Genomic DNA, 13,080 nt, shown 5'->3' with positions numbered 1-13,080 from the left:
GAGAAAATTCATTTGTCTCTCTCGTAATTAACCTACAACAGACTGGAACAACGGCACTATAAATCAGTCTCATAAGCTATAACTAAGGAGAGCTGAATTTTCAAAATGTGAACCTTTTGCTGGTGAGATTTACTTCACAGAATTTCAGTAACTAATATTATGTTGAGAATCCTATGTAATACTGTCAGCAACAGAGTATACACACCACTGTACTCAACCTTGCACAAAATCAAAGGAAGGAACTTAAACTTAAAAATAATACATTAATAATATAACAAATAAAATGCAAATAATAACTTATTCTTAACCCACTAAATGTATTTCCATTTGTATTTTCTAAACTGCAATTTTCATAGATAACAATCCATTAAATAGGTCAAGAGCACAAAGACTAAAAGAAATAGAGCACTCATGATACCAAATACCAAAATTCATAAAATCTTGATGTTTAGAGCTGAAGTCAAGAAGCAAATATTTTTAGGGGCATCCCAGGGCATAATATTTATTTTTTGGACTCCACCAAATTTACATGCTTTCACTTTACTCAATGAGAAACACATATGTCCCTGTGAAAGAAAAGTAAACTATTAAATCTAAAGAATGACATGAAATCTAGAATTATGTAAGATGGAAATTTTCACTGAATATGAGTATATTAACAGTTCCATATTATATTCTAGAGCTGAAAGCTAGAGGTGAATATTAATCATTAAGTCCATTACAGATATTGCAATTCTCCAGACTTTGCAAATAGAAATGATCATAAAGGAAGGGGACAGAAATTATATATATATATGTACACACACCCACACACACATATCTAAAGTATACATATAACCTCAATGCAGCTTTGAAAAGAAATTTGACAAAGGAATTATATAATTGGGAGATCCATACCCATTTTCCATTTTTCTTTTACATTTTCTTTCATATTCAACAGTTAATTAACTCACGCAAAATTGCCAGTGAACTGGAAAATACATTCTCTCTGAAGTCCGCATGGGAAATGATAACTTCGTTTACATCGGGGTGCGACACATCCAATTGAAGCACCGGTTTTCTTGCAAATACAGCATTTCTAAAAGAAAGTATAAAAATAGGAGTTATAACATGTACAAAACTTGAGTACTATAGATAAGACCGAGGTATAAATGTATATTCTTTGTGGAGAGTCTGAAAATTATTTTCATCATACAACAGCTGTGAAGATATTATATTAAAGAAATTTCCTGAAAAAAACTGTTCTACCCAGAAACAATCTAAAGGGACTAAAGATTCACTCCCATAACAATTTCTGGTAAAGGAAACCTCTAACCCAAGAAGCTTCGTTTCCTTCCTATCTGCTAAAATATTTTAAACTGAAGGGTTTGCAAACATAATGGTTATACATGAAAGTGTCATTCAAATTTCAATAGAAAACACATAGTTAGGAAATATTTATTAAGGACAACATCAAAACAATACTAAAAACCAATCTGTAAGATATTGGCTAGGATCACTCTATCCTAACCAAATGAAAAAGTGTTAGATACCCACAGTAGGTTAAGTAGTGATTCCCTCAAAAGATATGTTCAAGTCCTAATTCCTGGTACCTTTGAATGTGACCTTATTTGGAAACAAGGTCTTTGTAGATACTTGATTTACAAGTATCTACAAAGCTATCTTTAGCTTACAAGTATCTTGAAAGCTAAAGATTTCAAGATGAGTTCATCTTGGATTTAGAGCGGTCCCTCAATCAAAAGGCTGGTGTCCTTATAAGTAAAAGGAGAGGGAGATTTAAGACACACACACAGGGGGAGGCCACATGAAGATGGAAGCAGAGATTGGAGTTATGCTGCCACAAACCAAGGAATGCCAAAGGTTGCCAAGCAGGCATCAGAAGTTCGAAGAGAAGCATGGAACAGATTATCCCTCAGAGCTTCCAGAAAGAATCAATCCCTCTAACATCTTGATTTGGAACTTTCAGTCTCCAGAATTGTGAGAGAATAAATTTCTGTTTCAAGCAACCCAGTCTGTGGTAATCTATTACAGCAGCCCTAGCAAACAAATACAATACCACTGCCACTAACTTAAATATAACGGTGGTATATAAAGAGAAAGACTATTAGATGAATCAATCATTAGTAAAAAACAGAACAGTACCTAAAATATCTTGGAACCCTTGAGATGACAATTATAATGGCCACTAATGGAGGGATTATACTGCTGACCCATCAAGCAACACCAGGTTGTATACTTTGCCAACCCGAGGCTCTCCCTGTAAACTGACGTATGGAATTCTACTATAAGGTCACAAATAGAGACGCCTCTTCAGTATCAAGATATTCTCAAAGGTTCACAGTATACTCAGAGAGGTTACAGATGTCTTAAGAAAACATTTCCAAACTGCAAGGGGACCCTTAGAGGCCATGTTTCATGACAAGTTCACTATCACCAGAAGATTGAGAAATTTTGATACTAATACTCCCACATGGCCCTTAGATAAATGCCACTGTTAACCTTTTTCCCAAGGTTTTCCCTTGTGCCTTAGAACCTCTATTTTACTGTTAACTCCTCTGCATCTTCAACATCTTTAAAAATAATTGCTTCCATTTCTTTGTCTCAACTAAAATAAAGGTCTCTGCATGCTTCCCTTATAGAATCTCTTGAATGAAGCTGCTTACTTTTCCCTCCTCCTTAATTTCCAGACTTGGCAAGGAGTGGGAGTGGGATATGGATAGAGGCAGGAAGGAGGACAAGCAGAACATTATTTTAGTTCTGTGTTGCAGATTGTAGGCCACTACTCTATCAGACTTAAAAAGATCTGGTCCTTTGAACCTAATGACATCTACTCTCTGCCATCTAATAATTTCCTGGTCAGTTCTCCACCTCCAGACTTTGGCACCTTTCTCTGTATTTTAATTCTTGCTGTCATTCTAAATGACTTCTGCACTGATGGGACAACCTTTCTTTGACTTCCTCAACTAAAATGTGTCAATGCACTTCATCACCACTCCAGTGTAACGAAGAATCCTCTCATCACCCAAAACTGCTCCACCATGGAAATCATCAATTCCATTATCACATTCTCTGAACAGACGCCACTGTACTTCCAATCTTCTCATTCTCTTAACTCTCATTATTTCTACTCAGGCCACATGGAGACCTATAGTCTGTTCCTTGCACATAATGTAGTAAGCTATCACACAGAAGATTCACAAATTATAACTGAATGAGTAAGGAGTTAAGGTTTAGAATATCTATCTTGGAGAACAGAAGGCATGGAACACAAGAACACCATGTCACAGAAGAGCCACAAGAGATGTGGAGATCATAAATTATTAGTCTGTATAGTTGTGTAATTTCCATGTCAATCTTTCATTCCAACCCAACAAATGAGGTATAAGAATGAAAAGTGAATAGTTGGGTTGCCTCAGGATTGAAGGTCTGAATAACAGCTGAGTGGAAGTATGGTCATAATTCTGATGGTAAGAGTGGATGAAATGATGGGTAGGTCGGAAGAAGATAAGGAAGTGAAATCAGTATCATCACATATCTTATCCAGGGTTGGTTTAGCAAAATGTTCTTCTAAGATTTAATGTATTTGACAAAAATAAGCATTGGAACGTAAAAACAATATCTTACAGATTTCTAGTAAAGAAAGTGATAGAATAGACTTCCTTAGTATTGACAATATTTATGGTATTAGGTGTAATGAGTAAAATAATTTACTTACCAGTTTCGAAGCCCTAGTCACTTCTTTCCTGATATCTTCTATTAGAAAACCATAAACTCCTTCTTCTTCTTTACCCCTCTGCCAAATTCCACTTGACATCAACTATGAATATATTCTCAATTAGAAAATAAACTCTAAGAAACTAGTTTGGAATAAAAAATATATACCTATAATATTCCAATAAAAAATGGGCATAAAACAACTCAAATTTTAAGTATCTCTTACCTATAATAGTTATTTTTCATGGTCAAAGTAAGAGGCTACTCACATTCTTTGATTTGGAAGACACTGTATATTAACAGTTCATGTAACCAAACTGGTTTCTAAAAAGTATTACAGAAAATAACAGAAAAACAAAGGAAGAAAAACAACAAAAAACACTTATAATCAAGCTTTAGGGGAAAAAAAAGTGGCAAATACTTAAAGGTGTATATGTAATAATAATGAATACTATGGAGATAATTATCAGTGATATTTCAGGTTAACTTGAAATCTCGCTGGATTCTGAATCATAAAAGGCATATTTATAGGGAATCTACTGAATTGTAGTTAATGCAAACGAATTTTGAAAAATCTGTTTTAACTTCAATTTAAATATGTTAAAGGAACATGAATCAAGAAAAAGCATGAGACTGTGAATAAGAAATCCTGACTTTGCAAACCAGGCTCTGTGTTCAACTTTCTGAAAGCCTAGGCAAGTAATTTAACGTTTCTGACATTAAACACAGAAATAAAAACAACAGACTAGGTTGTTTCCAAGTCTCTTTCAGCTCTAACATTCCATTACCATTTATAACATTACTATACTTTCGTGTTCACAATGAAATAGAATCTTATAAGTGTTGAGCCTAGGGTCAGTATGTTTCAGGATTAATATACTCATTAATAAATAAGGGAAATTTTGATATGACCAACTTAAGCATATTAAATAACTCCAACATACTTCAGATGTGTGATCAGAGTTTTATTTTAATCAGTATAATATATCCTTAAAAAAACCCAAAAGTGATATATGTTACATAAGAATTATGAAAAAATAACCCACTGACTAATAAAATAGTTCTCCTAACTCTACTACATAAAAAGTAAAATACACTCTTTAGAAAAATGAAAAGGTTTTCTTTTGTGATGCAAACTATAAGGCTCTAACTTACAAATACGTTTGGAATGTCAACTTCATGGTCCCTTAAATCTTGGTACAAAGTAGGTAGGTTCCTAGACCAGTCTACAAATTTTAGAGAACCACCAAGAATTTATGTTAGATGATTTCTCAAGGAAGCATCTAAAGAGTTTTAACATGGATGCTGTTGCGGGTATAAAAATATGTCCACAAATTTGTTGATACTCCTTCCTTAAAGTGGTGGGAACTAATTCCTTCCCCTTAAGTGTGGGCTAGAATTAACGACTCACCTCTAACAGAATAAAGCAAAAGTAACAGTGGTATGCAACTGTAAAAACTAGGTCATATGGTTCCATCTTGGTGTATATCTATCCCTCTGTCTCTCTCTTTTATCACTTCCTCTGGGAGAAGGCAGACGTCGTGCTGTGAGCAGCCCTATAGCCCAGGAAGTACGGAACTGAGACCTTCTGCCAACAGTTAGGAGGAACTGAGGCCAAAAGCCACGTGAGTGAGCCACTGGAGATGGATACTCCAGCCCAGTCAAGCTTTCAGATGACTGAACCATGGCTGACATCTCAATTGCATCCTCATGAGAGACCCTGAGCCAGAACCACCCAGCTCAGCCAATACCAGATTCCCATCCTTCAGAAACCATTTGAGAACAGAAATAGTCACAGATGTAGAAAACAAACTTATGGTTACCAAGGGGGAAGTGGGGGGGAGGGAGGGCTAAATTGGGAGATTGGGATTGACACATACACACTACTATATATAAAATAGATAATAAGAACCTACCACATAGCACAGAGAACTCTACTCAATACTCTGTAATGACCTATATGGGAAAAGAATCTAAAAAAGAGTGAATATATGTATATGTATAACTGATTCACTTTGCTGTACAGCAGAAACTAACACAACATTGTAAATCAACTATAAAAATAAAAATTAATTAAAAAAAAGAAACCATTTGAGATAATAAATGTTGCTTAAGCTGCTAAATTTCAGGATAATTAGTTAAGCAGCAATATATAACTAATACAAGAGCCAAGAAATGCTGCATGTGCTCATGGTGCCACTAATATCTTAAGGCAGATTCAGTGAGGTGAGAAGTTGGTAGAGGGAATGCGGAACAAATGAGAGACTAATTCTCAATATGACATCAATTTTTCTTTCTTCTGAGTGACACATAAATTAACCTATTTCCTTTTACACAAATATTTATTACCTTTAGTCAGAACTTTTCTTTCCAGGTTCTCTGTGAAATAAAATACTTTTCTTTTACTTCTTAAGCCTTCAAACAAGTCTTTTCTGAGATTTATCACTAGCAACAATGAAAACAAAGTAGTAAAATGAACAACTCCCTTAGAGACCTAACCATTTTCTCCTTTTTTCCACTGAGGCCCTAAAGGGTTAGACAAAAATAAGCAGGTAATGATGACAGGTATTTCTACGTACCAAGTAATTTCAGAATCTTAGAATTTGATAAATGAAAAATCTTATTTTTACATATAAGCAAAAGGAGATCCAGAAAAGTTAAATGACTTATCCATTTCTCAGAAACCAGCCATCAGGATCGAATTCTCTTCTTTAGAAGAATATCAGATTGCTAGGATTTAATTAAAAATTATACTCACCAAACAATAGTAATGTACAGTGAGATTCCATTTCTCATTAGTTTTCTTTTCTCCATATTTAATAGGACAGTCATCATTTTTTCGACAGAAAACACACGCTAACAGTGAAAAAAGTAATAGATATAAAAATATTTTAAACAAAAACAAAAAAAAACCCTATGGAATTGGTGCTTCTCTCAATTGATGTGTTCAATTCTTTTTGAGAGAGCAAATCACTTTATATTGTTATCAGTAAAGTAAAACTTCCAATACATACTTCTAAAACAATAATGTGACTTTACATTTTTTTCATTAATCTTTAATGATGAATCCCAGTGTGTTGTTAAAATGGCAACTCATTGAAAACAACCGATTAGGAAACTCTGAAACTCCTCCATCTCTCTAAAGCAATAAAACCTGCCAAATGCTGGTTGTGCATTTGGTTATGCTGCCAAAACCATCAGAATTAACTTTTCAGAAAATCTGAAATCTGATTTAAAAACTTAAAATAATCAAAAGAATGCTTATTAAAGAAACAAGCTGCCAAAATTTGATGAGAGATTTGTGGCATTTTAACTTACCTGCCAACCATCCCCCACTCTCCAGCTGGGCAATGGCCTTAGGCCCATGTTCAATGTGTATTGTTCCTTAGGCCCATGTTCCTGGTGTGGATTGTCTAAGAGGAGGTAATATGGACCTTGTCAAAGAAATGTGATTGTGTGTTCTGACCTGTATGGTGGCTCCCCAAGGGACCGGCTCAGATGCCTGCCCTTGTTTCACCTGCCTCAGAACTTTCTCAGGGCTGGAGTCTGACTGTCAAAAACATTTAAGACAAATATACTAGAGGCAGCAGCTTGAAGCAAAGGATAACAGACAGGGTAAGCAGGTCACACACCAAAAAGGCTAGGAAAGAAGAGTCTGGAAAAGGAAGATACATAGGAAAATAAGGGCTTTGAAAAGCTCCCAAATATACCAGGGAATCTAGAAGGACACCACATGCCCAGGACTGGATGCATGCTCAGAAATGACCCTAGAAACTCCAAGCTTTCACCTCTGGCTGATCTTTAGGCTTGTAGACTCATATAACAAGCCTATATGAAAAAGGAAAGATCCCAAATCAATGACTTTATTTTAACCTTAAAGAACCAGAAAAAGAACAAACTAAACCCAAAACTAGCAGAAGAAAGGAAATAATAAAGATTAGAACAGAGATAAATGACATAGAGAATAGGAAAACAATAGAATAAATATAAACAAAGTTGGTTCTTTGAAAAGGTCAACAAAACTGGCAAACCTTTAGCTAGACAAAGAGAGAAGACTCAAAACTTATAACAAAGCTACAGAAATCAAGTGTGGTAATGACATACAGATAGACATATAGATCAATGGAAAAGAATCCAGAATGACCATACATCTATGGTCAATTAATTTTGAACAAGTATTCCAAGATCATTCCATGGGGAAAGAATAGACTCGTTAACAAATGGGGCTGGGACAACTGGATAGCCACATGCAAGATAATAAATTAAATCCCTATCTCATACCTTATACAAAAATTAATTCAAAATAGATCAAAGACTTAAACATAAGAGCCAAAACTATAAAACTCTTTCTTAGAAGAAAATGCAGGGGTAAATCTTCAAAACCGTGGTTTGGGAATGGTTTTTCAGATATCACGTGACACCAAAAGCAAAAGTAATAATAGATAAATTGGGGCTTCCCTGGTGGCACAGTGGTTGGAATCTGCCTGCTAATGCAGGGGACACGGGTTCGAGCCCTGGTCTGGGAGGATCCCACATGCCGCGGAGCAACTAGGCCCGTGAGCCACAACTACTGAGCCTGCGCGTCTGGAGCCTGTGCTCCACAACAAGAGAGGCTGCGATAGCGAGAGGCCCGCGCACCGCGATGAAGAGTGGCCCCCACTTGCCACAACTGGAGAAAGCCCTAGCACAGAAACGAAGACCCAACATAGCAATCAATCAATAAATAAATCTTTAAAAAAAAAAATTAAAAATAATAGATAAATTGGACTTCATCAAAGTTTAAAATTTTTGTGCATCAAAGAACACTATCAACAAAGTGAAAAGATAATCTACAGAATGGTTAAATATACTTGGAAATCATATACCTTTTAAGGGTCTAATGTCCAGAGTATATAAGTATTACAACCCAACAATAAACACACAACTCAATTTTAAAACGGGACAAAGGATCTGAATAAACATTTCTCCAAAGAAGATATAAAATAGCCAATAAGCACATTAAAAGATGCTTAATATCATCAGTCATCAGGGAAATGCAAATCCCACAATGAGATACCACTTCACACCCACTAAGATGGCTACAATAAAAATGTCAGATAATAACAAATGCTGGCAAGGAGCTGGTGAAATCAGAACCCTCATATACTGCTAGTTGAAATGTAAAATGGTACAGCCACTTTGGAAAATAGTCAGCAGTTCCTCAAAAAGTTAAACACAGTTACCATGTGATATAACAATTCCACTCCTGAGTATATATAATACCAAAGAATTAAAAACAGATGTTCAAATATTTGTACACTAATGTTCACATTAGCACTGTTCACAATAGCCAAAAAGGAAAACAAATCAAATTTCCATCAATGGATGGATGAATGGGTAAACAAAATATACCATATCCATACAATGGAGTATCTTTCAGCTATAAAAAGCAATGAAATACTGATACATGGTACAACACGGATGAGCCTAGAAACATTATGCTAAGTCAAAGAATACAAGCACAAAAGGTCACATATTATATGATTCCATTTATACAATAGATTACATTATCCAAAATAGGTAAATCCACAGAGACAGACAAAAAGCAGGCTGGTAGTCTCCACGGGTTGAGGACAGGGGAAATGAGAAGTGACTGCCTAATGGATAGAGTTTTCTTTTGGGGGAAAGATAATGTTTTGGAACTAGATAGTGGTAATGGTTGCACAACACTGTGAATGTATGAAGTGCCATCAAATCGTACCCTTCAAAATAGTTAAAATGATGAATTCTATTGATATGTTATATGTATTTTACCACAATAATAAAAAAAATTTCTTAAAGGCAAATTGTAGAGTCAGGGAGATCTGAGTTAAGACTCGGCTCCACACTCTTGCTGTGTAACCTTGAACAAGTCACATAAACACTTTATCGTTCCAGTTCCTCATCTTAAAAATAAGGACAACAATAGCACCTACCTCAAACTATGCCTTAATGAGGATTAAATGAGAGAGTATACAGCAATATAATTAAAAGGGTATGGCACACAGATAGCACTGAATGTTAGTACTATAATTACCAATCCTTTCTATCTTATGATATTTACCTGTTCAGCAAATTTCTAATACCATACTAATAAAACAATAAGAAAATCAGTAGCTGCAAAGACTCTGAGCATCTCAAGGCAGCAAACCAATACAAGATGAAATGAACGTGAATCTAAATGACTGCATGGAGCAGAAACTCCCTACCTGTCCAATCTCCCCTAACCACTCCACACTGAACTGTAACATGACCAGTAATAAATGTTTACTGTATTAACCGTTAAAACTTCAGGGTTTACCTATTACAGCAGCTAATCTTATTTACCTTAACTAATAGATGTAATCAAGAATGGATGTTATGTGTTGAAAATATACTGTATCTCTTAATAGGCTACTCAGAAAATAGATTGCAGGACTGGAAAGAAACAGCATGAGCTAATACTTAATATTGTGAAACATCCCCCCTATATTTGTCCTACCTCACTCCAGCTTAATAAGCAATAACTGAAAGGCCCTTCCCTCAATCTTTTAAAAGGTTTCAGCTCCCCTTCCTCCCCCATACAGAGTACCTGACCACATTAATTGCAGCAAATTGCCATTTGTTTACTGGACATCTTACACCAGCAGCTCCCGCCTTAACTTCTTCATCCCCAGTGCCTATACTTTCAGCTGTAAGTGTGCATGCAGCTATCAGGAGGAAGAGGAATACAAGGAATTAGCTGAGATTACATAAGAGGAGTCCTTAAGGTGAATGCTGGATGGAGCTGCATCTGCTATATGCTGTGGACCTGTGCTTTCCATCTGTTCTCCTCCTCCCTTTGCCCAGTACCGAGACCCTTGGACACAGAACAGACTAGGTTTCAGGCATGCAGATTACCTTTCTTTTTATTTGTACTTTGCTGTTGTTTAATTTTAACGTTTAAAATTCAGTAAAATTGTTCTGACTTCATTATATTTATTAAGACCATCTTCTACTATACTCCAGCAAATGATACTGGTTATGTTACAATAATAAAATGAACACATTCATGTAAGTAAAAAACTGAGTCAATCTTAAGAAAAATATTAATAACAGTAATAGGTCGTATTTCCATTTGGCAATTATATGAAGGTAGTCCGTGAATTACTAAGTTTCAGAACTATTAGCACAGTTGATAGAAACCTGTAGGTAAAAGCAGGAAAGCAAAGTAGAGGAGGTTTAAGAGCACAAATTTCCTTATCCAACATGATATGGAGTTAACAGATACTCTATAAGTGAGAGTCAAGATACAGAGTTTTAAGTGTAATACTTTGAGAGGGAATCAAAAAATAAATTTTATAAAGGGTAGATCAGGGAGAAGTAGTGGCAAAGGAGTATAAAGTAACAATTTAAAATTTTCATCTTCCATAGTAGCTAATCAATATGTACTGTTTATAACTAATAAATGAAGAAAACAACTAAAAGCAAAGGTCTACATCTGTTTGAGGAGGCTGTTGTGGGCGCTAATAGGCAAGTTTTCCTTTTCACGTTAAACTTTCATACGTTGTTTAAATTGTTCTCATCTGCATTTTATCTTTTGTAAGAAGAAAAATCACACAAAAAGGTAAAAAAATCATATTTATTAAATAAGTAATACTGTTTTATTCAGATACAAACCATACTTGATAAATACACATAGAGAATACAAATAATATTTGGCAAATTATCCTTTTCTAGCAGATTTTTGTTGAAATGAATACACACAACATTATATTTTAGTATACAGAAACATGAACTAAGACTATCAGGAAATTCATTCCTATTGTTTGAGTACCAGTCTAAAAAGATTCATTGTAATAAAAAAGCAAGAGTAAAATATCTTAACATTTTAAATTAAATTTGAAAATATTTTAAATATGGTTACTTACTGGGATTCTGCGAGCCTCCAGGCTTACTTTCATTCATTTTACTAGGAAAAATAAGAATATACAATCAGCCATTTTAATTTTAAAATTCTCAAATTATCCATTTTAATTAGATTTAGTCAGTGTATGATTACAAATACGTTGCATCATTTTTTACTCTAGTACTTAATTTTCTCACCTTTCCAAATCTAAGACCAGTAATTCTCAACAAGGGTGGTAAATTCTGGGGACAGTGTTGAAATTAGAGGGAATGTTTTTTAGTTACCAAAAAGATTAAGATGACTACTGGCATTTAGTGGAAAGGAGCCAGGACTGCAGGACATACCAGGAACAAAGAGACCTACACTTTCTAATTTCTAGCAGTTTCACAAATCTATTGCAGAAAATTCCATAAACACACGATAACAGTCCTTCACCTAGAGTAAACATAAACATTTTAACTTATAAATAATATTTAGTTAGTATCCCAACAACACAGATTTATATTTGAGATCCAATCTCTCCAGCTTCTAATTTCTTACCCCTCTCCCCTGTGCAGATGAATTGCAACTACTGCTTACTTTTAAGTTTACTGTAATTCAGAATAATGATTGAGGTCCAAAATATAGGTAACTTACACGGTTATAGACTAATTTTGCTTTATAAGGAAATCACAATTTCTATGTGGCTCTGTCTTCTCCTCCTCTTTCCCTTCAAACTATCAATACAAGGACCCAAGGCATCTCTCTTGGTTGGACAGTGCAATGAAGTTCTGTCTAGATCTTTATAAGATATGTATAGACAGCTATGCTACTTAAAGAAAGGTACCTGAAGTTTCTTACTTACTAGCCTCAGAACTCTGTACTACACAAGTGTTTTCTCATCTTTACAATAGAAGAGAATAAAAGTGAACATCAATCTCGCATGTCACAAAAAAAGTAGCATAGGAATATATAGAGTACCATGCTGAAAAGCCTCCAAATATCACTGGCTACAAGATGATCATACGAAAGCTCTCCAGTGCTATCAAAACATGAACGGGAAAGGTTTTTCCTATTTGTACCAATCTAATAAGTATTCTATATAGTTTTTCAAAGTGTATTAATATACAGTATTCCACATAGACCAATGGAACAAAAATAAAGAGCCTAGAAACAGACCCAGACTTTTCCAGTCACTTGATTTTTAACAAAGGTACCAAAGCAATTCAGTGAGAAAAAGAAAAGTCTTTTCAACAAATGATGCTGGAAAAAAATGGATCTCCACATGGAAAACAAATGAACTTTGAGATTCACACTTTACACCATAAATAAAAATTAATTTCAAGTGGATCATAGACCTTACTGTAAAAGCTAAAACTATAAAAGTTTTAAAAGAAAAAGTAATGCATTATACTTCATCAAAACTAAAAGCTTCCACTCATCAAAAGATACCATTAAGAAAGTGAATTATGTATGCCACACACTGGGAGAAAATATTTGTA

General features: G+C 34.8%; 1 protein-coding gene across 4 annotated transcripts in view; it reads right to left on the bottom strand.

Annotated features, from left to right (window-relative positions):
- G2E3 (G2/M-phase specific E3 ubiquitin protein ligase) overlaps window positions 1-13,080 on the bottom strand; it is a 57,255-nt gene that overhangs the window by 29,120 nt on the left and 15,055 nt on the right. For 2 of the 4 annotated variants that reach the window (XM_036842674.1, XM_036842675.1), the window contains exons 2-5: window positions 11,622-11,662; window positions 6,473-6,570; window positions 3,716-3,817; window positions 954-1,078 (exon numbers count right to left, since the gene is read on the bottom strand). In XM_036842674.1, the coding sequence (XP_036698569.1) occupies window positions 954-1,078; window positions 3,716-3,817; window positions 6,473-6,570; window positions 11,622-11,662 (366 nt within the window). Of the gene's footprint in view, window positions 1-953; window positions 1,079-3,715; window positions 3,818-6,380; window positions 6,445-6,472; window positions 6,571-11,621; window positions 11,663-13,080 lie in introns of all 4 variants that reach the window. The other 2 variants (XM_036842676.1, XM_036842678.1) reach the window with 2 other exon arrangements.

The sequence above is a fragment of the Balaenoptera musculus genome, chromosome 2 (assembly GCF_009873245.2).
Source record: "Balaenoptera musculus isolate JJ_BM4_2016_0621 chromosome 2, mBalMus1.pri.v3, whole genome shotgun sequence".
In the NCBI taxonomy this organism is placed as follows: domain Eukaryota; kingdom Metazoa; phylum Chordata; class Mammalia; order Artiodactyla; family Balaenopteridae; genus Balaenoptera; species Balaenoptera musculus.
The sequence above is the reverse complement of the archived record's forward strand: the minus strand, read 5'-3'. Positions and strand labels throughout refer to the sequence as shown.